Below are 24,937 nucleotides of genomic sequence, written 5' to 3'. Positions count from 1 at the left end.
CACTGATCAGAACCCAGAGTCAGATCAGAGCCCAAGAGTTGGCCTTCTCCAGGTCTCGTCAGCCAAGCAATGTTGCCTGGCCAGGCCATGGGGAAGGGCCTTCTCTGTGGCAGCTCTGGTCCTCTGGAACCAGCTTCCCCCGGAGATTTGTATGGCCCCCACCATAGTGGCCTTTTGAAAGGCCTTAAAATACAGGTTTGCAAGCAGCCCTTGGGTCGTTGAGCATTATATTCTGCTCTGGCCATTAGCTATGAATGCATGATGGATGAATGCTTAATATTGGGGTTTTAAACTTTATCTTTTATAACTGTATTTTTTTTTATTATTAGTGTCCTTTTATGGTTGTAAAGTGACCCTGAGTCCACCTGGAGAAGGGTGGCCTATAAAACTAACTAACTAACTAACTAACTAACTAACTAACTAACTAACTAACTAACTAATGCAATGAATGACTGAATGACTGAATATTTATAATATTTATATAGATACATTTTTAATCTACTGTTTTATATATAAACGAGTCCCATATCTGCTCATACTTAACACACAAAATCTATGTTCAGAGACAATTTGATTATAAGTGCCAAATTCAGTCAGTCTTCAATCCATTCAATACATGGAGCTGTACATTTATCTTCCCATGCCTGCAATATCAGCCTTTTAGCCAGAGAATGCATTTACATTGTTTGGTTGTCAGAGTCTACGTACTAGGTATATAGTTCCAAAGAATACTATCCTCTAAATATGGTAGCAATCCTATTTATATAATCCACTATTTTCTCCCAAACCTTGGTAAGTTTGTATTATAGAAATATTTGCTTTAAAGAGTTAGTTTATTATTTGTGTATGTATAGATTCATGCTTAGGTTGTGCTGTTTTGTGTGTGTGTGTGTGTGTATAGTCTTGAGATAGCAGGCAAACCAATTGAAGGAAGGCAAGGCTGAATCATGCAGCTGTGAAAGTGTTGCAGTGTCCAACTATTGGAGAACTTGAGAATTATTTCTTTTATTTTATGCTACTTCAGATATTTTAGCCTACAATTAAATAATCAGATTTTGTAGTACAATAGTTGCATTTTCACTACTCTCAAAAAGCAACAACCTTGTTACAAGTATTGATGTTTTTAAATCCCAATCCTTAATCTTTTTAGAGAGTTCTTGAGGTGGCGCAATGGGTAGAGTGCAGTACTGCAGGCCACTAAAGCTGACTGCTAGATCTGCAGGTCAGCGGTTCAAATCTCAGCCTTCCATTCTTCCGAGGTGGGTAAAATGAGGACCCGGATTGTGGAGGTAATGTGCTGGCTCTGTTAAAAAGTGCTATTGTTAACATGTTGTAAGCCGCCTTGAGTCTAAGCAATAGGGCGGCATTAAAAAAACCCGAATAAATAAAAATAAAATAAATAAATACTGTTGAATTCAGATGGGTCATGCTAAAGGAAGAGAAAAAATACACCCCCCCCCCCCAGTTATTCTTCTTTTAACCAACTGCCATGAAGCTTTAACACTTTTGCTAGTGATGGAGTTACTAAAGGCTCACTGAGCATTCACTGAAGTGGAAATTTTCAGAGAATGTCATTAGCTTAATAAACCACAGTACAGAAGTAAGGCTGGGGTACAATGACATGTAAATGATAAACTCCAGAAGAGAATTGCTGATCTCTAGCAAAGCTGGCCTGATAACTGTATGAAGAAGAAAGATGGTCCTTTTTATTTTTAGTTCAGCAAAGTGTTTTTCATTTCATTGCACTTCTGTAATGAGGAAAAAGTGAGGAATAGCCTAACTAAATTTAAGTCTAAGAAAGAGTTTGATAGCATCTTTCAGACTAACACATTTCATTTTTAAAGGCATAAGCACTTGCGAGCCTGCATTGTACTTTCGTAGATGCATGGAGTGGTTCTGTGATGAAATGAGTTTAGCTCATTAAAACTTATGCCTTTTAATAAAATGTATTACTTTGAAAAGATGATACCAGACAGATTCTTATTTTTTACTACCATTGATTACCGTGGCTCTCCTCCTATAATACATTTAAGAACAAACCTAATTTTAAAAATGTGAAAGTTTTACCAATCTTACCTGATTTTACTTTATCTTTGCCTCAATTTCTCTATTAAATTACCTACATATTTAATTAAGATCTTTGTACCTGAGTCTGTGTGCCTTCAAGTCAGTATAGATCCTTGGAAATTACCCGAATAAGTGCCTGCAGTTTTCTTGGCAATATTTGAGAAATGACTTTCCAGTGTCTCCTTCCTAGGTCAGACAGAATGAGTGGCCCAAGGTCATCTAGATCAGGGGTCTCCAACCTTGGCAACTTTAAGACTTGTGGACTTCAGCTCCCAGACCTTTGCTGGCTGAGGAACTCTGGGAGCTGAAGTCCACAAGTCTTAAAGTTGCCAAGGTTGGAGACCCCTGATCTAGATGGCTTTGTACTAAACCAGGATTAGAACTCATGTTCTCTTGGTTTTTAAATTGGTATTTTGACTGGCTCTTGTTCTTTACCTTATATATGTATGTCCCACCATCTCATTCTGGAATTTAAGGCAGCGTATGGCTGGTGCCCCTTAGATCCCCCCTATAACTCTGTGAAATAGGTTAGCCTCATGGTCAAGAATTGAATAACACCTGATCTCCTTCTAAGTCCAACACTTTAACCTCTGTACAGCAGTAAACAACCTTTTTGTACACTTTTTACTTTCATGCACTTGCTTTTGGCAGATTGGGAATATTTCACTCAAGTTGGTGGAGAAGTTTGTGGATTTATTAAAATATGTGACAATGTTCTTTAACTGAAGGTTTTCTTTGGTTTCGTATTGAAAATCAGCAGGAAACTGCTGCTAAATTTCAGAAGTTCAGTTCTAGAAGGCCTTGGTAACTGCTAAAAAAAAATTGTTCACCAAATGCTATTTCTTCTATAGGTTGGCAGAAAAGAAGTTTCAGAAATAATTCTGAATATGGGAAAAATTGAGATGGATGGTGTGCTTGTAATATAGGCTTCCCCTTGTTTCCACAGAAAGCATAGTGAAGGAAGATATGTTGCTCTAAAGAAGCAGCAAATACTGTATACATATTACATTTTCCAGGTGTATTGACCTTGCAAATTTTCAAATTCTAAGCATCAGACATAGCACATCATCAGGCTGGATAAAGGGTTTATACAGTTCTAGTGACCAATATGCAGTTAAATGACTTTATGTCAATGTTCCTTGTTAGCTTTCTCCCCATCTGCTTCTTCTAGTTTATTTTTATTTATTTTATTAATTGGATTTATATTCCATTTTCTGAGTTTATCAACCTGATTTTCCCTGCTTATATTACAGAACCCTGCATGATTTTTGAAACAGTCATATACCACATAGCTTAAAAGTGGTGTCAGGATAATCTGATTAAATTCCAATCTCATGCAATATATATATTATTCCTCCCCAGAGATTGTATCACTAACTATAATGCTTCAGAGACAAATTCTGTTGTGGATTACAGTGGTTTTAAAATATTAAAAAATAAGTTAAAAATAACTTCTGAATGTTTGTTTTTCTTATGTGCAGATCCTGTTGATGAGATGGATGACAGCCTTGCTAACATAAAGATCACAGTAAAATGCTGATTACAAGCACCAGGCTGTCAATAAACCTCCCCCGGGGACTACTATTCATGACTCAATCCAATAATGTTGGCAAACTGATAGAAAAATGAAGGTGGCTTTATACTGCTTAGGTGAATCTGTAAGGAATTATATCAAAGCATTATTTTTGTACAGCTGAAACACTACAAGTAATACTGATTTTTTTTTAAAAAGTATAATATGGAATGAATCCTGGGATTACCAATAAAAGAAATGATGCTTCTCCTTTTAAAGCTGCAATATGTGAGCTCCAGGACAGCCTCATAGATTATTATTATTTTAGAACAGAATATAATTCTTTATTGGGCAAGTGTGATTGGACACACAAGGAATTTGTCTTTGGTGCATATGCTCTCAGTCTACATAAAAAGACAAGATACATTTGTCAAGAATCATAAGGTGCAACACTTAATTATTGTCATAGGGTACAAATGAGCAATCAGGGAACAATCAATTTATTATGTGTGACCTTGTCTAATATCCTGATAGAGCAAGTACAGTATCTTGAAAACCTTGGCAAGAGCTCATGTTAAGAAATGGTTCAAAGGCAGAGAGAAACATATTGACAGATTTCCATTCTTTTAAGCAATACAATTGTTCTAAATGGATAAAAGCGTATCCATTTGCCAACGGGAGGCTTTGTTCTTAGAGAAGGGCCTCCCTGAATTCAACCTCATATTGCTTTTAGCATGTTGAATTTGAGAACTGCAAAAATGCATTTACTTATGAACCTATCTAGTGGAACTGTGTGAGTTAGGTCTGATATACATGCCAAATCCTAGAGCTATTTCCCAATTTTCCTGACATCAGAAAAAGAGACCCTCATTATGTTAAACATATTTTTTTCAGATAATCAAACTTAAAGGCTCATTAGGCACATTTCAGTGCCAATCTACAACTTCTGTTATTATTATTTATCACAACATTTTATGATTTTGATTTACTGTCACTATCCTTTCTGCAGTGTTTTATTTTCTGATTTTGGTTTTAAGATTTGCTTTTAGGAGTAACTGAACATTTTGGGTACAAATTAGGAAAATGAACTGGAGGAGGAAAATATGGCTGAGATTTAAGGGTATTGGATTTGCATAATTTGTTCAGAGGGCAGGGAATTTTATTTATTGACAATCAATAAGTGGGATGACTGTTGATATTTTTTTCTTTCCCTATTGACCAGATGGAGTTTCTAGTAAGTTGCAATAAGAAATAATTGAGTTGATATTTTTTAAAAATGTACTCATTCTTATTCTCATACCTTTGTGCCAAATGTTGACTAATATATTTAATTGAAGCAAACATTCACCCTGTGCATGCTTTGATATTTTTTTTAGCCAAAAGGGCATAATATCCTGCATGATCAGATGGACCTTACTTTTCTCAAAGTTAGGAAAGCAACCCCATCTTTCCTTTTGGTTTCTACATGAATATATGAAGGAAAAATGCTGCTATTTTAAGGAATCAATCCCCTAAAAATAATGTGACTTTAAAGCAGCCCCAATTGTTGGGCTGTTTAATGAATAGCTAAGAGTTGCTATGCTTTTATATGCTTGGAAACATTTCCTCAAAATCATTTTTAAAGTGTGCTCAGTGTAGTAAACATAGCCTTAGGCCTAATGTGAAAGCTCTCCACAATCTTCAACTCGGATTTCTAACAAGAGAAATATGCATGAGGATAAAAAGCCTGCTGTGTGAGGCTAAACAGAAAACAAGAAAAGAGAAAGGAAACATGGCTTTTGCCCCACTTCTCTTTTTTTTTTGCATTGTGCCCTTCATACAATTTCAGTTTCTACTATCCTCAGTTTGCATATACAGCATGCTGGCTTAAAATGATAAGTGATAATCTAGCACATCTGGATGGCATGAGTTGAAGACAGGCAATGTGCAAAGATGAGGAAATACTTTACTTTAAAATTAACTAAGAATGTTTTATTGAAAATAGCTGATTTGCCTTTTTGAAGATGAACCCCACCTTCTCCTCCTCCTTTTTTTTTGCATGGTACACTTCCCTCTCAGATAATTTGCTGCAGGATATGGTTGTTGGGCAGAGATGGAAATTACAGCTATTCCTTCATCTAATTTCCCCTTAAATTGCAAAGTGATTTACCATTGCATTCTTCTGCCAGGTGTTTTAACCTTCCAGGTCCATGTTGGGTACATTGCTCCTATTCACCAAACTGTATCCTTCCTAATGAAGAACAGAGGATGGATCAATTGCTATCTTATTTTCCACCCCTAGTCTGTTGTTATTAAATGCATAAAATGGTTAAAGTTGGAATAATCACTGAAGACTTCTTACCCACAGTACTGTATCCAATGGTCCTATGAAGCTGTGCATAATTACATAACAAGAGTTTGGCTCAGAATTGACACAATTTTTCTGAACTTTTATACTTCTGACCTTAAGTAACAAGATTGAAAGCACCTTCCTCTCCATTTCTCCAGAATTGGATTGAAGGATGCATGCCTTAGTAGAAGGGGTAAGAATTTCTCCAGGCAGGAGGGATATATCAGGAGATTCAACCTGACTGTGGCTGCCTAGAAAAAATGTATTTTATGGATGAAACCTTTGCTGTAAGACTTTAAATTACTGTCTCCCTGCCCATTTTGTAAAAAGGATACTCCTCCCTATAAAATGGTTGTCTCATTATGCTTTACTTTAATCATAAATGAAGCAAGGCCCATCAAGCAAATTAATAGAGTTGCTGTATCTCCTAATTATTTTTGCAGAAGATATAAAATAGATAAGAATTGTGACAGAACCTGTTAGGGATAAACAGTAGGTAAATCTAGTCTTCCTTCCTTCCTTCCTTCCTTCCTTCCTTCCTTCCTTCCTTCCTTCCTTTTAAGGCTTGTTGAACAGTGCTATGATTAGTCTAATTGTTTATCACAATATGTTACATTTTTACCTTATTATTCCAGTTCATGATCAAGGATCATGTTACTTGTTTGCAGGGAGACAGTAATTTAAAATCTTACAGCAAAGGTTTCATCCATAAAATAGATTTATTCTAGGCAGTACCAGTCAGGTTGAATCTCCTGATATAACCCTCCAGCCTGGAGAAATTCTTACCCCTTCTACTAAGGCATGTATTCTACAATCCAATTCTGGAAAAATGGAGAGGTAGTTGCTTCCAATCTTGTTACTTAAGGGAAAATGATAAAACTAAGTAACTGATTAAAAAAAGTTGTATGCAAAAATAAGTCCTGGATTTATTTCCCCTTTAGAATAGTCCTAACCAACTTCAGCCGTGAAAACACAGAGAGTTATAATGTTTAGTTGCTGAAATGTTGACATGAAAGGGTAGCATACGATGTATTAGTACAAAATTTATCACATTGGAGAATTTGAGTGTTCAACACATTCAGAGAGCAACATCTAAAGGTGCCCAAACTAGATAATAACAAAAGTTATTCACAATGTTCTCTAATGCAGTGTTTCCCAACTGGTGTGGTGACACGGTCAGGTGTGCCGCGAAGCTCCTAGGGAAGCTCCAGCTGGGCGGGGTGCTGCCGGTGCCAACCTGGAGCTCCCGCTCGCAGCCGTCCCCCGGCTCCTGCTCGATGCCGTAGTTTTCAGCGCTCTCCTGCTGGGCCCCAAAGAAGGAAGGCGGAAAAAAGGAGAGCTTCATTCTTCGCGCCTTTTTCCCGCCTTCCTTCTTTGGGGCCCAGCATGAGAGCGCCGAAAACCGCGGCATCAGGCAGGAGCCGGGGGACTGCTGCAAGTGGGAGCCCCAGGACGGAGGCACCGGCAGCGCCCCGCCCAGCTGGAGCTTCCCTGGCGTCGGCGGCAAGTGTCCTTTGGGGCCCGGTGGGAGGGCACTGACGGTGGGAGCGGGGGGAGGGTGGCTGCAGTGGCCACAGGCAGTCGCGGGGAGATGGCAGCGGTGAGAGGGAGCTCCAGGCAGCGGCAAGAGGGAGCTCTCTCTCTCTCTCAGCTGACTGCAAGCGGGAGCCCTGACGGTGGCAGTTGGACGTGTTGCTGGACGCTGTACATGTTGGCGCTGCGGGCCTGGCATATACGGCGTCCAGCAGCACGTCCAGCTGCCACCGTCAGGGCTCCCGCTTGCAGTCAGCTGAGAGAGAGAGAGAGAAAGAAAGAGAGACATATAAGAGAGGCAGAGAGAGAGAGAAAGAGAGACATAGCAAGAGAGGCAGAGAAAGAGAGACAGAGCGAGAAAGAGAGACAGCAAGAGAGGCAGAGAGAGACAGCGAGAAAGAGAGAAAGAGAGAGATAGCAAGAGAGGCAGAGAGAGAGAGAAAGAAAGAGAGACATAGCAAGAGAGACAGAGAGAGAGAAAGAGAGAAAGAAAGAGAGATAGCAAGAGAGGCAAAGAGAAAGAAAGAGACATATAGCAAGAGACAGTGAAAGAGAGAGAGAGAAGAAAGAGAGAAAAAAGCAAGAAAGAGATAGCAAGAGAGAGAGAGAGAGAGCAAGGGAGAGAGAAAGACATAGAGGAAGGGAAGGAGGGAGAGAGAAAGAGAGCAAAAAAGAGAGGAAGAAAGAAAGAGGGATGGAGAGAGAGAAAGAAGGGAAGGAAGGAAAAGAGAGAAAGAGGGAGAAATAGAGCGAAAGGGAGGAAGAGAGGTTTTTTTGTCCAAACTTTTCTTTAGCCCGTCCCCCCCTTTTCAATGTTCCCCAGGATTTTGAAAATATGAATAATGTGCCGCAGCTCAAAAAAGGTTGGGAAACACTGCTCTAGTGCAACCTATGCCTTTCAGATAAGATTGGATGGAATTTTAATCCACTGATATTAAGAAATAAATTATGAAAGTCAGTTATTCATAAGAAGAGCCATGCTGAATCAGGCCAAAAGCCCATCGAGTCCAGCATTTGTGTCACACAATGGCCCACCAATTGTCCATGAGGATCTTGAGCAGAAAGAGAAGGCAAGACCCTCCCTTTCCCTTGACCCCCCAACAAATGGTACTCAAGTGAATCCTGCCTGCCTCAACCAACATAGAGTGGGCACATGGACATCCGTTTCAATAACCACTGATACACTTGGCATCCATGAGTCTGTCTAATCCTGCCTTGAAGCTATCAAGGCTGACAGCTGTCATGACCTCTTCTGGAAGTGAATTCCATAAACCAATGACCCTCTGGGTGAAGAAATGTTTCCCTTTATTTGTCCTCGCTTTCTTACCTATGAGCTTTAGGCAGTGCCCCCTTGTCCTAGTATTGTGTGATAGAGAAAAGAATGTTTCTCTATCCACCTTTTCTATCCCATGCATGATTTTATACACTTCGATCAAGTCACCCCTTAAACACTGTCTTTCAAGGCTGAAGAAACCAAGGTGTTGCAACCTGGATTCATAAGGGAGATGCTCCATTCCCTTGATCATTCTTGTTACATACAAGAATGAACTTACATACATCCTTCTTCCCAGTTAATTTTATACTGAGCATAGACTGCTGACTGAATAAATAAATAAATATAGAAGTTTTAATTCTTATGCATGTAGATTAGGAAAATGGCTAAAACAACATGTAATGGTCCTGATATTCATAATGTAACAAATATTGCCCATTTCCTAGAAGACCTAGGCACAAGAAAAAATTGATTCATCTGGAATTATTTATAGTCGCAAGAAGCTGAGATGCAACTATACCTGTTGTCAGCTACTTGAAGAAATCTGATTTGTATGAAGAACAGTCAACAGTTTGGACTGGATGGTCTTCTTGTGTCTTCTGACTCTAATTCTAAGTATTAAGCTGAAGTATCGTTCCCCTTCTACTTTTGCACAACGGTATCAAAAGTTATTTTTAAGAGAACAAACACGTTCCCGATTCAATTCAACCGACTCTTAAGAAAAAGGGGAGACAAATGGGTTAGCACTGGGAAATATTTTCGGGACGTGCCCAGGACCGCTACTGTTCCTCGCTCCCTACCGTACTACCGAAAACACACACCGCTGGGCACTCGTTCACCTGCCGGTTCGGGATTTGCGCGGAGGGCACCATTTCGGTTTCCCGCGCGTAAAATGCCTCGCCCCGCCGACCCTCTTTTCCTATTCTTCCCTCAGCAGAAGCCCGCGCTCGCGTTCATCAAGGTGGCTGTCCATATTCCCCCCCACACACATCGGGTTGGCCTTTCCTCTGGCCAAACAGGTGCGCCTGCGCCCGCCCTTTTCTCCTCAGCTTCCACCTCTGGAGCGGGAGGCGAGGCGGAGCTTTCACCGGCGGTTTTCGCTCCAAAAAAAGATTGGGTATCCCCGCGTGGAGGTACGGCCGGGTTACCTGTGAAGCAGGTACCGTGGAAAGAGAGCGAGAAAGAGCGAGAGAGAGAGAGAGAGAGAGAGAGAGAGGAAGGATCACGCGCCTCTCCGGCCGGCCTCCCGTTCCAGAGGTGGCACATCTGGCGGTCCACGTGACCCACCCGGTCCCTGAAATGCCGAGCCTGAGGAGGCAGCTATCGCCATAACAACCAGATTGGAAAGGGGCGCCACAGCTTCCTCCCCCCACCCCAAGATATGGAAGAAATGCCGAGGGCGGAGGAGGAGGAGGAGGAGGAGGAGGAGAAAGGTGGCGAGGAGGGGGAGAGGTTGGAGGGGTCTGATGGAAGGGTTAGGAGATGCCAAGTTTCAGCAGCAGCTGACGGCTGAGCGAAGGCGGGGCCAGATGACATCCCTCCTCTTGCTTTGCCTGGGCAAGGTAAACTAGACGGGAGTGAGCCAGCGGGAAGGGAGGGAGAGGGTGGGGGGAGCGAGAAGGGACGCCGAAAGAGAAGCGGGACTCGGAGCGAGGATTTGACGGGGTTTCGAAAGCCACCTGAATTCCCCCCTTCTGCACCGCAGACGGTTTCTAGGCTATATTAGCCTAGCCGGGAGACAGTCTCTTGCCGTTAGTTTGATGCATGCATGACAGCCAAGGCGATGTGGACTTAGCTCAAGGAAAAGCACCGTTTCTGACGAAGGGAAGACAAAAGGGATCTTAAGACGAAGGGATATCGAGGAGGAGGACAGTCCGAAGAGGGGAGGGGGAGAGATTAGCCCTTTGCTCCCTTCTATGACACCCCCCCCCCCTTCTCTCACCCGGAGCAGCACAAAAAACCTAGAGCCTTCCAGTTCTTGTCATCTCTTAAGCAGCCTTTGGTGCCATGGGGAACAGTTTCTCCAGCATCCCAGCAATGCCTAGGGGCAACCCCAACCGCTTCCACAGGGTCCATCATCTACATCTCAAAGGTAAGAACTTCATCTGGAGTGTGTGTAGCATGAAATCCTTGACCCTTGAAAGTTTGGATATGATAGGAGTCCTCAATCAAAGCTTATGCTCGATTAAATATCAGCCTCTTAAAACCCACACACCATTCTGTAATACATCCCAGAATGGTTAAAGTCACTTCAAACCCTTCCCCAATAAGAATCTTTTTTTTTTTTTTGCTTTCTGTCTCTATTTTCCCTTTTTACTCTTGACATTGGGGATCTTGTTACAGAAATAGAAAAATCTTGATTCCTTTGCTTGGGTTTGCAATCTTGTATCTGGGTACTTGGAAGTAAATGTTTTTCCTTGGAAATAAGCCTCATTGCCCTAAATTATTGCAGGAAAATGAGTTTATGCCTCTCCTGACTCTTTCTTCAATTATAAATTAGGTAAATAACACATTAGGATGGCATCAAAAAGGAAGGAGGAATAACAAGTCTTACAGAACTAGGCGATATACTTCTAAATGAGTGTGCTGCAGCTGCTGTTGTCTTGGTAACCCCAGTAATGTCAGCTTTTTGAGTGGGAGGATCCATTTTAGGAATAACAGATTTTATGTGCATCAATAATATCCTAATGGTTGTAATTCAGATTTGATTAAATATTGCAATCCTTTCTAGTTGCTCTTGTGTTTAAAAACCTTCAGCTGGAATTATTGATATAATTCCCAATAGATTTGTTTGCAAATCTAAATGCCCAGCATATGAATCACCTGAGCTTCTTTTGGTATACTGGACTCCTGGACACTGCACAACAATATCATGCTGGGTCACAAAACATGTAACCGGAGTATACTTACTCCATAAATTGTTTGGGACTAAACAGATGTCAGTTATACAAAATTAAGTGATTTCTCAATCACTGAAACTGTCTTATTTTAGAAAGTATTTCCATCTATTTATCTATTTATTTATTTTGTTGAACAATCTAGAATAGCAGATGTATATTTCATGGATATTACATTCATTCATTCAGTTTTAAAATAAGAAAACCAGGGTTGGCTGTTAGAAAGATGATTAAAGAAAAACGAACCTTCTGCACCCCGTGTTTTCCAGTCTTCCGTACTTGCACTTTGTCTGCTTCGTTTGTTTACAGAATAAGAGGAGGTGATTAGGTTTAGGACAATGTACAGATTGACAATGAAAATTGTTTGAAATCAAATTGTCTAGTTAATTTTAATGAAGCTCTTATATAGTTTCAAGAGTATTAGTGGCTTTTGTCTGGCACAGCAAATGATGGTCAAGAAGACAATTTCAACATGGACTGAATCATAGAGAAATCAGGGCAAGTAATTGCTCTGCTTAAAATTAGATGTGTGAAAAAGGAGGCAGGCAGATGAATCTTTTCCAAAAACATCATTCTGTATCAAGTGATGCAGTAATTATGATTCTGCTGTAAACTGGCAAGAAAGATTTATCATTCTTTTTGTCATTTATCAATGATAAAAATATTTATCATTTAGCATCCAGTTCTGGTCACCACACTTCAAAAAAGATATAGAGACTCTAGAGTGGGTGCAGAAAAGAGCAACTAAAATGATAAGGGGACTAGAGACCAGGTCATACGAGGAAAGGTTGCTGGAACTGGGCATGGATAGTCTAGTAAAAAGAAGGGCTAAGGGGGACATGACAGCCGTATACAGGTATTTAAGGGGTTGCCATGGAGAGGAAGGGGACACACTGTTTTCCAGGACACCAGAGGGCCGGACGAGGAACAACGGTTAGAAACTGACCAAGGAAATATTTAACCTGGAGATAAGAGAATTTCCTGACAGTGAGAACGATCAACCAGTGGAACAGCCTGCCAGCGGAGGTTGTGGACTCCCCAACTTTGGACATTTTCAAGAGGAGATTGGACTGCCATTTGGCTGGGGTGCTGTAGGATTTCCTGCTCAGGCAGGGGGTTGAACTTGATGACCTGTAAGGTCCCTTTCAACTCTAAAAATAAATAAACAAATTAGAACAAGTTTCTCAATTGGAAATTATTCTGGGAGAAACTTAAATTATAGAATCCATAGGCTGACTCAAAATGCAGCTTGAAATAAGCTGACTTGAATTGCTTTCAGATGATGTGCTTTCCGGCACATTTCATATCTCTTCCTGATACCCAGTTAAGCTGGGTTTGGTTTCTGGGCTGTCACTACTTCTGGCAAATAAACAAAATGCTCCTTGTATAATTCAAATGCTGAACTATATTGAAATCTCTAAATTGACTGAAATCACTGAAACGAAGTGTTAACGAAGCTTTCTCTCAAGCTTCCTCTTGCCTTGTATTTTAAAAACAATCCTGCCAAGTAACTTCCAGGGACAATATGTGCTTTTTCCATTTCCCCCACCCCAAAAAAGAAGGTTGCCTTAGGTCCTACGTTTACATGAAGAATAAACAAGTTTGATTGCATTTGACAGATTCCTGTAAAATGCTTTGGAGGCATAGCAGCACAAAATGATGAATGTGACACTATTTTGTTACACTTGTGGAAATGTATTTTAAATGAAGATGTATTTTATTTCAGTCTATTTTCCTAACAATATTTCATATTGGGAGGGATGCAGAAATCCTCATAGTTTTAGTGATGTCTGCTTGTCTTTAAAATAAGTAATTCTTGCTTAAAGTTTAGAGAACAGTCTTCTCTAAACAAGATAGTGGTGCTAATACTAAAATTCAGAGTCCATACAAATTATATATAGTGGAGAAGAGTTGTAGGCTATCTCTATCTCACACCAATCTGTTGCCTACAAAATGTTTTTTGGGATATTTGGGAGCATATACTCCTAACCTTTGCCATATTCCAATCCTCTTGAATATGGTAGCATTTTATTGTGATTAATCACATATTTAAAAGTAAGATAATCTTGCGGCAAGAATAGTATTTGCACAGAAATGGAAAGAAAAGACAATACCAAAAGACACTGAAGTATTTAAAAAAATCATAGAATGTGCATAGTTAGATATGATGACTAAACGTTTAAATAATCAAACTGAAACAGAATTTTATAAAATATGGAATAAAGTATATGACTGGTGGAATTTTAAAAATGTTATTAATAGTTAATTATAAGATAGAATGAATTAATATATAGTATAACTAACTTAGAAGTGTATATTCTTTCATTTTTCTTTTTTTTCCTGTATTACTAATAATCTCCCTTTTGTGTTTAAGTATAGAATATCTTAAAACATAAAGAAATTTGAATAATAAGTTTAATATTATAAAAATAGAGTTGAATTCAATAGGAATGTAACTTACATGTGTGGTATTTCTGCTTTGATCTGACTACAGTTAGGTTTTTTATATTTCTGTAATAGTTAGACTTCTATCATAAGCGGAGCAATGGTAGCTCCTTAAATGTTTAATGTTGTATGTTTTTGTCTGTCTTTTTTGAAAATCAATAAAAATATTTTTTTTTTTTTAAAAGTTAGATAATCATTTCAGTATGAATTACTGTATTTTTTGGAGTATAAGATGTATCAGAGTATAAGACGCAATTTACCAAACAGCAAATAGCACAGATGATATACACTGTTCGACATGGCATATGGCATATTGGGGGAAATGGAATACAAATAAACCCAGGTTATGCCAGGAAACACCTCTGTGAATTTCAAAGTTAGCCAATTTTATAAAAATAATCAATGTTTCTCAATTTTATTTTTACAAGCCATTTCTTTCTAAAATAAAGAGAATAGGATAGAATAGAATAATATAGAATAATAGCTTTATTTTCAATTTAAATGTACACTAATCAGCATACATTAAAATGAAATTGCATTGCGTACAATTTTCAAAAGGTCAGCACCTCCAATATACATTGCATAAACATGACTGAAATAAATAAATAAATAAATTCAAAATTATGTATATACACACATATGTGACACAGAGAAAGAGAGAAATATATATTTAATGAAATTGAAAAGCAACTTTGATTTTTATTTATAGGTCTATTTCTATCCTTATTCCCCTAAAATCTACATATTAAGAGCATTAGGTGGTATACTGTATACTCTATATAGAATTTTACTTCCATTTTGTGATTAGAGCGGAAGATTTTGGGGATCTCCAACTGATAAGGACATTTTTAAAATCCCTATAGAAAGCCAAGCTATGTTGGTGGCCTTTTTCAGTTCTACATATTGTGTTCTTTTGTATCTACCTGCCAAGTAGTAAAATGACTTGATTGTATACCAATATAGACATGTGGTAATATATATAAGGGTAAAAGTGAACTTAGAGGAGAGGGTATATGAAAGGAAGAGAATATATATGATAGGTGAAAGAAAGGAAAGACAATTGGACAGGGGATGAAATAAATATCTTAAATTATATTTGGATTTGTTATAAATTGTTTTATTCTGTTGTGAGCCGCCCCGAGTCTGCGGAGAGGGGCAGCATACAAATCTAAAAAAGATAAGAAAGACTTACTGTATTTTTTCAGAGGATGCACCTTTTTACCTCCCAAAAGATGGCAAAAATTAAGAGGCATCTTATACACTGAATGTAGCCATCCCCCATCCACTCCCACTCTTTGGTTTCTGCCTGCCAGCAATTTACCTCCGCACAGCAAACAGCAGCGGAACCCGATTAGCACAGGCACTGATCTACTTCCTGACACTCAGTTGATTGATTGAAGTTGCCAGCAAGCCCATGTGCTAAAATGAAAAAAAAAAACACCTAAAGCTGCACGGAGGCAAATTGCTGCAGGAATCAGACTGTGCTGAAACTGGCTGCTTATTTTTTGCTGCAAGGAAGTACAGTGGTACCTCGAGATACGAGTTTAATTCGTTCCGGACCTGGGCTCTTAAGTCGAGCAGCTCTTATCTCGAACGACTTTTCCCCATAGGAATTAATGTAAATAATTTTAATTGGTTCCAGCCCTCAAAAAACTCACAAAGTTAGTCTAAATTATGCAGAAAGACATGTTTTTAATGAAGAAATGTACATGTACATATAAATGAATAATGAAGTTTCTTTCACTTAACTTGTAAACTTTCTTAAACTTTTAAATTTACATATGTTCAACTTCTCTGCCACCAAATCCTGTAGGACAGAGGTCCCCAACCCTTTTTGCACCAGGGACCGGCTTTAAGCGAGCAAGAGAGGAATGGGTGAATGAATGGACGGAGGGTGGGAAGGAAGGGGTTGGGGGTTGGGGGGGTTCTGGAAAGCCCCCCAGGCTGGCAGCGACCTTTTAAAACAGCTGCGCCGTTTGCGAGCTAACTCCTGAAGCCAAACACTAAAGGCGAACTTCCGCGTCCTGGGCTCTCAGCAAGGGGGTTGCAGGAGAGACGTGGCAGCGTTCTCTCAGCGGAGCCCGGCGAAGGTGATATTCAATGTCGGGGGCGCATGGGCGGTTGCGCGCGCTCCCTATCTCCCTGCTAGCCCACTCAGAATGTGAAATTCAAAACAGCGTTGGGATCCCCCCACCCCCAGCAGAAGCCAAGGACCCCCAGAGTGGGGCGGCAGGGGAGGCGACCGCCTCTCCACTCACCAAGTGCCGGGATACGAGCCGAGAAGAGCCGGGCTGGCTTACTTTCCTTCCTTTCCGCGCTGATGCAGAGCCACTCGAACAAAGCGTCACACCCCCCTGACGCTTTTGGCGGCAAAAAAGCCCAGCGTCGCTTCGGAAGCCACCGAAAGCGTCAGAGGGGCGCGACGCTTTGTTCGAGTGGCTCTGCATCAGCGCGGGAAGGAAGGAAAGTAAGCCAGCCCGGCTCTTCTCGGCTCGTATCCCGGATTTGAGCTCGGGAGACGAACAAAAAGGTCTCTCCTCTCCCAGCTCTTATCTCGAGTAGCTCTTATCTCGAGCAGCTTGTATGTCGGGGTTCCACTGTAAATAAATAACTATAAATGCCTATAGAATGTTTAAATTATTAGACTTATTATATACTAAAGACTGTTTTATTATTAACTTAACAAAATGAAGAAGCTTTTTAAAATAAATGCTTGATCTGAAGAGGCCCAGTGCTATTGTATCTTCTTTTAAATAGCAGAGAATACTTCCAGAAAGTCACATCAATTTTAAAGATCTGTAAAAGTATTATCTGAAATGAAATAGTATCCTGTTTTAGTATTAAGATAAGGGAGCTGAGTTAAACCCTCAGTAAGTCATGTTTGGAGTAGATCTATTGAAATAATTTCGAGGAGTTAGTGTGATTATATTTAAGAAAACTTTCTGGCATTAATATACTGCCACAATGTACATTTGAAATAAAGATGAACTTGAAAATTAATTAATTTGAAAAATTAATGTAGTGTAAGACGAAGACCTCAACTAATCTCCAGATGATACACTGGGTCTTAAGTTGCATCTAGATCAGATCTGGGCAAGGGGTGGCCCACCTGCTATCTGTGATGAACCCATCCGCTATCTGTGACCAGTCCGCAGAGGTCGGGGTCCACTCCAGTGCGAGGATGACAGAGCTCACCGTGTCTGCCGGGACTCCCCCAGTTCCTGCTTTCCTGATGAATCATGAGGAAAGCAGGAACCAGAGGAGTCCCGGCAGACGCGGTGAACTCTTTCATCCTCGCACTGGAGCAGACCCTGACCTCCTACCGAGAGCGGCTGAGCACAGAAACCACGCAAACACTCCAGCGCAGTGACCATGTTGTCGTAAAGCAAACAATTAGGGGTCTGTAAAGTGGGTCCAGGTGTTTAGGTCAGGCCAGGGTCTGGATCTTTACAGTATTGGGTAGAACTGAGTTAATTATATTAGTCTGGCCCTCTAAAACCATCCCAATTTCTCATGCAGCCCCATGGCAAAATTAATTGCCCACCCCTGATCTAGATAATCAAAAGATATAGGAGAAGTATTGATTATAAGGGGACATCTATCTAAAACAGGGGTCTCCAAGCTATGCTAGCTGGAGAATTCTGGGAGTTGAAGTCCACAAGTCTTAAAGTTGCCATATTTGAAGACCTCTGATATAAAACATCAGAGCAGACACTTAGAAATGGTTCTTCCAGGCCTCCATTCTCTCCATGTAAATGAAGGAAGGTATAAAAACATCTCCTAGATAGAATGGCCTGAATGGACCCATGCCTTTGAATGGAATGCTAATCTGTAAGAATTGTAAAATTAACCAAAAAATTTTAGAGATTAGAATTGTTTTTTAGATATTATTAATTAACCAGTCTCCATTTTTTGAAGCTGGGTACTTTCAGTTCCAATGAAATCCGCTAAGGTTAAGAACATTTATTAAACAACATGCAGAGTAGTTTTTCTTATCTCAGCATTTTGAAGCAAAACAATAATGAATGATTCACTTTCTTTTGTGCACATGCAGTGGCATGAATATACTTTTGGACTTCCTTTTCAGTCTGTTCCCAACTTGCTAACTAAATCTCCTTTGAGGGTTTGTGCTGTAGCTTGCAGAATTTCATTAAATATTCACATAACTTTCCTAATAGCAAAGCAAGGTGTTCATTGGTATAAAAAATTGAGTGAGAATAAATTGTTGGAAGAAATAACCTTATGGGTTCAGTTCCAGAGGGGAGAAAGACACTGGAAACATGGAGGCTGCTTGGAAAGATGGTTTATTGTAACAGGAGCACATGGCTCCTGAGCAAAAAAGAGGCAGAGATGCTGGGAGTGCCTGGGTTTTATGCCCTCTGTTGGGCTTTGAATTTGAACTTGTGTTCTGATTGGTTGTCAGACTTCCATAGGACCATGCAGGGGCAACTCTGTTGGCTGTCCTAAGTCCAAGGCTTGATTGAGCCTTACTGGGTGATGATATAATGAAGGGGCTTTGGCAATTCCGACTATGGCTCTGTCTGAAGGAGGTAGATCTTTGTTATGTAGAATAATTTAATTAATTAATTAAATAAATTTAATTTATTAGATTTGTATGCCGCCCCTCTCCGTGGACTCAAAGCAGCTCACAACAAAATAACAAAGTATAACTAATATTAAAAAACATTTAAAACCTAACATTAAAACCATGCAACACAGTCATTCCATGCATAAAATATATATGCCTGGGGGTATCTTAATTCCCCCAAGCCTGATGACATAGGTGGGTCTTTAGCAATTTATGAAAGGCAAGGAGGGTGGGGGCAGTTCTAATCTCTGGGGGGAGTTGATTCCAAAGGGCTGGGGCCACCACAGAGAAGGCTCTCCCCCTGGGGCCCACCAACCGACATTGTTTAGTTGACGGGACCCGGAGAAGGCCAACTCTGTGGGACCTAATTGGCCACTGGGATTCATGCGGCAGAAGACGGTTCTGGAGGTATTCTGGTCCGATGCCATGTAGGGCTTTATAGGTCATTACCAACACTTTGAATTGTGACCGGAAACTGATCGGAAGCCAATGCAGGCCGTGGAGTGTTGGAGAGATGTGGGCAAATCTAGGTAGCCCTACAATAGTTCATGCAGCCGCGTTTTGCACGATCTGAAGTTTTTGAACACTCTTCAAAGGAGCCCCACGTAGAGAGCATTGCAGTAGTTGAACCTCGAGGTGATGAACGCATGAGAAACTGTGAGAAGTGACCATGAGAAATTACCTGTTCCAGGTCTTAATGGCCCATTGACAAAGATGGGGAACTGAGTGTCTGCCTCTCTTTTAGAGGAAATATTCTGCCCTTTTAATATTTTCTAAAATATCTCATTTTTCTAGGAGCTGGGCGGGTGCTAATTTCCTACAAAATGAAAAAAGAGAACTGAAGATATCTCAGGAATGTACACTTTATTCAGGGCACATATTTTAATGGACAAATTCTCATAGAATAAATTGCAAAGTAGAAAATCTTGTATATGTTAACAAGCAATTAAAGAAGATGATCGAAAGAAAACAAGTCTCTCATAATTTACAATATTTGTCACATTCAAAGTGAATTTTGATCTGTGGAGAAATTTCCATGTTACATGTAAAATTATACAATACATATAATAAATGTGAAGGTTTGATAATAAATTGCTTGGACTTGGTTTATTTAAATTTTAGTACCATTTGAGCATAGAAGAGAATGTGTCACATATTTCAGTTAGATAGGTTGTAATCCTGCATATGTAAGACAGGCTGGAGAATAGGAATTCGATTCACGTCAGCATGTACTTTTAGTTGAAAGGGTCTTGGGGCTTCTTTGTTAATACATTTATTGATTTTATTTATTTTTATTTCTCAAATACGTATTGGTAATATACATAGATATAACATAGTTTATATACACAAGATGAGTAATAATATGAGGGAAGATTAGGTCAGGGACAATAGGCACTCTGGTGCACTTATGTATGCCCCTTACTCACCTACAGTAGCTATCCAACCTCAGCTGGAATCCTTCATTTTCTGACTCCTCCAACGACATGTCTTTTTCTGCAAAAACTTGTGGTCCATTCTCAGAGTCCTCTAAGGCAAGGTCAAAATTCACTTGACATGGAGAGGAAATAGCAAAAGAATTGAACTGTGCTGTTTCTCTCGTGCCAGAATTCTGCGCCACACTGCTTTCTGTCATTTTGCTATCCATAGTCTCATGTGGTGCCACCGCGTCTAGTTCCTTGATTTCGCAGGCATCTCCATGAAGAAAGTCAAGCGACATGTCAGCCTCAGTTTGGTGCATGCCATCATCAGAAGGATACGCAATTGACTCCTGCAGCAGTTTCATCTGGACATTTTTAAGCTCACTTCTTGCTTCTGGAGATGGATCGCAAGAGATCATTTTGGATTCAGAGATGACACTGCCTTCGATAGATAATGAAGTATCTCGGGGAGGTGAAGATACAACATTCAGATTCTCATTTTGCTCACCTGCCTCTTAGGAATCAGGTGAGGTCAATAGTGAACAGTATAAGGGTAAAGCTTTGGAGGTTAGGTGACAAAACCATAGAGTCAGGTAGTGAGTCCTAGGCATTAACCACTCTGTTGCTAAACTTGTATTTTCTACAGTCATGTTTGGAGCAATTCGCTTTGAGTTTGTATCTGTTGTGTTGTCATTGACAGGAAGGATGTTGTAGCAGATAATTTTATGAGCTATGCTTAGGTTGTGCAGAAGGTGATGTACTTCCAAGCTTTCTAAGCCCAGGGTTTCAAGTCTGGTTGCATATGGTATACTGTTGTGGGTAGAGGAGTGGAGGGCTCTTCTCGTAAAGTATCTCTAGACACTTTCTAATGCAGTGTTTTTCAACCGGTGTGCCGCGGCACACTAGTGTGCCGTGAGACATGGTCAGGTGTGCCGCGAGGCGGTTCGGCCCTCCCCACTATTGCCCCCGCCGCCGCTGCCGCCGCTATTGGCACCCTCCCGCGGGAGGCCGGCAAAGTTTGCTTTGAAAGTCGGCCCCCTCGCGCCCATGGCTTCTCGTCACTTCCCCGAAAGCACCGTCGCTTCCTCGAAAGCGCGCTCCTCATCTCCCTGCCAGCCCGCGGGGGGGGGGGGGGGCGGGGAGGCGCCGGCAGCAGAAGGGAAGGGAGCCGCGGCCGCCCCTGCCTCCCCACGGTGCCACCGGCCCCCTCGACCTTTCGGCGCTGCCCCCCGCCCGCCCCTTCTCCTCCTCCGCTGTCTCCTGCCTTTCGGCGTGGCTCCTCCCGCACCCGGAACGCAGGAGACAAAAAATAGCCCAACTCTCGTTCTCTCTCCGTTCTTCTCAGCGGAGGCCAGCGCGCGGGCAGTTGCACGCGCTCCCTACCCCCCTGCTAGCCGCTCGGAATATTCAAAATAAGAAAAACCTTCGCCGGTGAAGGCTTTTCTTATTTTGAATATTCCTAGTGGCTAGCAGGGGGGTAGGGAGCGCGTGCAACCGCCCGCGCGCTCCCGACATTGAATATCACCTTCGCCAGCCTCTGCTGAGAAGAACGGAGAGAGAATGAGAGTGAGTGAGAGCAACAGACAGCAAGATAGAGAGAAAGAGAGAGAGAGAAAGGGGGAAGAGAAAGAGATGGCAAGAGAGAGAACAAGAGAGAGAAAGAGTGTGAGAAAGAAAACAAGAGAGAGAAAGCAAGAGAGAGAGAGAAAACAAGAGAGAAAGTGAGAAAAAGAGAGAAAGAGGGAGGGAGAGAGAAAGAGAGAGAGAGAAAGAACAAGAGAGAGAGAAAGAAATAAGAGAGAACAAGAGAGAGAGAGAAAGAAAATAAGAGAAAAAGAGATAGCAAGAGAGAGAGAAAGCAAGAGAGACAGATAGGGAGAGGAAAGGAGAGAGAGAAATGAGAACAAAAGGGAGAAAAAAGGAGAAATGATTGAAGCAGAGAATGAGAGGAGAGAGAAACAAAAGAGAGAGAGAGGGGTGATTCTTGAAGCATATGGTAAAAAGCACCCAAATAATAAGAAATGCCCCCCAGCCCACACCTCTTTTTGAAAAGAATAAAAGAGAAAAAACCCCAGCCCTCAACTGGTTTTGGAAATGGTTCCAGTGTGTATACACACACACACATAAGGTGGGGAGAGAGACAGGGATGGAAAAAGAGGAGAAGTGAGAGGGAAAAGGAATGAGGGAAAAAGGGAGGAAGAGAGAGAAATGACAAACATGAGAGAGAAAAGGGGGAAAGACAGGAGAAGTACCCAGAAATGAGATATAAATTTGAGTAGGGATGATTGATGATTGACTGTATTTATAAGGGGATGTTACATGGGATTGTATATACGAGGGGGTTATGTATGTATGTATGTATGTATGTATGTATGTATGTATGTATGTATTTATTTATTTATTTGATTTGTGTCATTTTGGTTGGTGGTGTGCCCCAGGATTTTGTAAATGTAAAAAATGTGCCGCGGCTCAAAAAAGGTTGAAAATCACTGTTCTAATGTATTTATGCCCTGTTGGTTCCAGACGGATAAGCTGTATTCAAGGATTGGTAGATAAAAAAAATATGATAAAGTACACAGGATCCTGGATAAAAATAATGCCCAAGCTTTCCTAAAATTCCATGAATGAAACAGATTAATTGAAGAATTAATGTCTCATTTGGTGTTACTCTAAAATTGTGGGTCATTATTTCAGTTTTCAGGAAGTTACAAGAATAACTATTATTCCACTTTATGCAAAGTTGATTATTTACATGAATTTGCCTTTGTGATATATAAGTCTATTGTGTTATATCAAAACCAGAATCGGGCATTTGATATTGTATGCATATGATTGATTTGAAACATGTACAAATTGCAAAATTATGTTCTCATTATTGTATTTCCCATGTGCACAGACCCCTGAAATGGTGGTGGAAATAGGCCTTATGCAGGGGCGGAATGTTGTTACCTGCTGGTGCCAGTGCGCTGCGCAAGCAGCATGGGGTTTCTCTGTGCAGAAGCAAGAAATCGCTGAAATCTCATGTTCGCAAGCATCCTTGCGGGTTTTTGACCAAAAGAGGCCAAAAATTAAAGAAAAAAGATGGCAGTGCCTGAAGGACTGACACGGGAATGGCTGTGTGCAAATTGTGCAATCTGGTGGCCGCTACTGGTCGCTACCAGTACACAGTTACTTACTGCATCGGTAGCAACCCACAAGGACCTTATGTGCATGTATGGTCATGATATAACAAACTAACATTATTTTTCCTTTCTCACAGCACAGAATCTTTGCTTTTATTTAAGAATTTTGAACATTGAATAAACATGATTCCAGAATAAAAAGAAGTTCAAATCTTTATGTTAAATATGACAAATGTACTGTGAAACTGTTCTGCCTTTGTCCTGGTTCTAATCAGGTGTTTTTAAAAAATGATACTTAAAAGTCAGCACTGCATTGTTTCATACCTGGTCTATATAATAGTTGTGCATAATATGTACTAATACTACCTAGATTTATCCCATATGAGTTTTCCTCCAGTTATATGTGGGACAATTGCTGATAGTAGTATCCCAGCTGCTCTTGCCATTTGACCTTGTAACAATGTGCTTCGAATATTGCTTCTCGTCCCATTATTATCCTATTACTGTGAGCACAGCTTTAATTCTGTTCTTTGTTTACGGTGAAACAAAACCTGGTCTTCTACCAGGTCTCTTGCCAAGAATCAAGAACAAAGGAAGAATCTATCTAAGATTCTATCATAATGGAATTGAAGATAAAAATTGCAGAATTTTTGTTGCAGTTTTTATACTTTTCCAGAGTGCAAATTAGGCAAATTAGCTTTTAATTTTCAAGACACAAAATTTTGGGACAGGATGACAATTTTCTCCCCTTTTCCCCAAAATTGGTGCCAGTCAGAAGCAGAGTAATTTTTCAACACGGAGCTCCATCTATTTTTTTCAAGCCTCATCAAGACAAGAAAGGAACATTCACTTGCCTAATGCTGCACTGTGCTTTATATGTTTTTGGAAGTAGTTAAATGATTGCAGTAGTATTGCTTTTCAGTATGACTGCACACCCAGAAAGAGTAACAGGACCACTCTGTTGCTAAAGTTGTATTTTCTACATTCAAGTTTGGGGCAGGTCACTTTGAGTTTGTATCTGTTGTGTGCTCATGTATTGTGGTTGAAGCTGAAGTAATCGTTGACAGGTAGAACATTGTAGCAGATAATTTTATGAGCTATGCTTAGGTTGTTCGAAGGCGTTGTAGTTCTAAGCTCAGGATTTGAAGTCTGGTTGTGTAAGGTATACAGTTGCACTATATGACAGACAGAGGTAGCCATCCCCAATCAAATACAAGGGAAACTACTCTGATTGTTCAGGAAGAGGGGGTATTACTTAGCAGAAAGTGTAAGGTTGCCTTGTATTTTATATAATAGTTGAGCTACCCTGTTTTTCCATTATGGATGTTTCCATTGTTAGAGTACAGCAACTACCAATTATAGGAGTATGAATGTGAGAGATATAATTTCCATTAATTTAGCATCCACCTGCCTTCTGCCACCTTGCTAATTTTCACCTCCAGTATTTAATTTCAAGTCTGTAGCTTTGTTTTCTATTTATTTAACTGATTTGTACAGTTAACATCTTATTCCCCATAAAGGGAAAAAAAAAACCAACCTCGGGTTAAATTAGCCTCACAAAGCACACAGAAATTGACAGCCCATCCCATTTTTGTATGTTTCACATCTGGCTGGTATGTTTTGTTTGGGATCTAAGGGTTCCAGCAAATAAGGCCCTCTTCTTTCTTCTTTAATTCTTACCCTTTTATTTATTTTATTCTTCAGTTCCTCTTTTTATTTATGTATTGGTAATATACATAGATATAACATTGT

At 40.4% G+C, this 24,937-nt stretch overlaps 1 protein-coding gene across 1 annotated transcript in view; it reads left to right on the top strand.

Moving 5' to 3' along the window:
* Positions 1-10,722: 10,722 nt before the first annotated feature.
* LOC139155744 (E3 ubiquitin-protein ligase NEURL1-like) overlaps positions 10,723-24,937 on the top strand; it is a gene marked incomplete at its 3' end in the record, with an annotated part of 158,951 nt that continues 144,736 nt past the window's right edge. Inside the window, exon 1 of the mRNA XM_070731017.1 lies at positions 10,723-10,807. Coding sequence (XP_070587118.1) covers positions 10,723-10,807 — 85 coding nt within the window. The remainder of the gene's footprint in view (positions 10,808-24,937) is intronic.

This window comes from Erythrolamprus reginae, unplaced genomic scaffold, assembly GCF_031021105.1.
Source record: "Erythrolamprus reginae isolate rEryReg1 unplaced genomic scaffold, rEryReg1.hap1 H_50, whole genome shotgun sequence".
Classification (NCBI taxonomy): domain Eukaryota; kingdom Metazoa; phylum Chordata; class Lepidosauria; order Squamata; family Dipsadidae; genus Erythrolamprus; species Erythrolamprus reginae.
The sequence above is the reverse complement of the archived record's forward strand: the minus strand, read 5'-3'. Positions and strand labels throughout refer to the sequence as shown.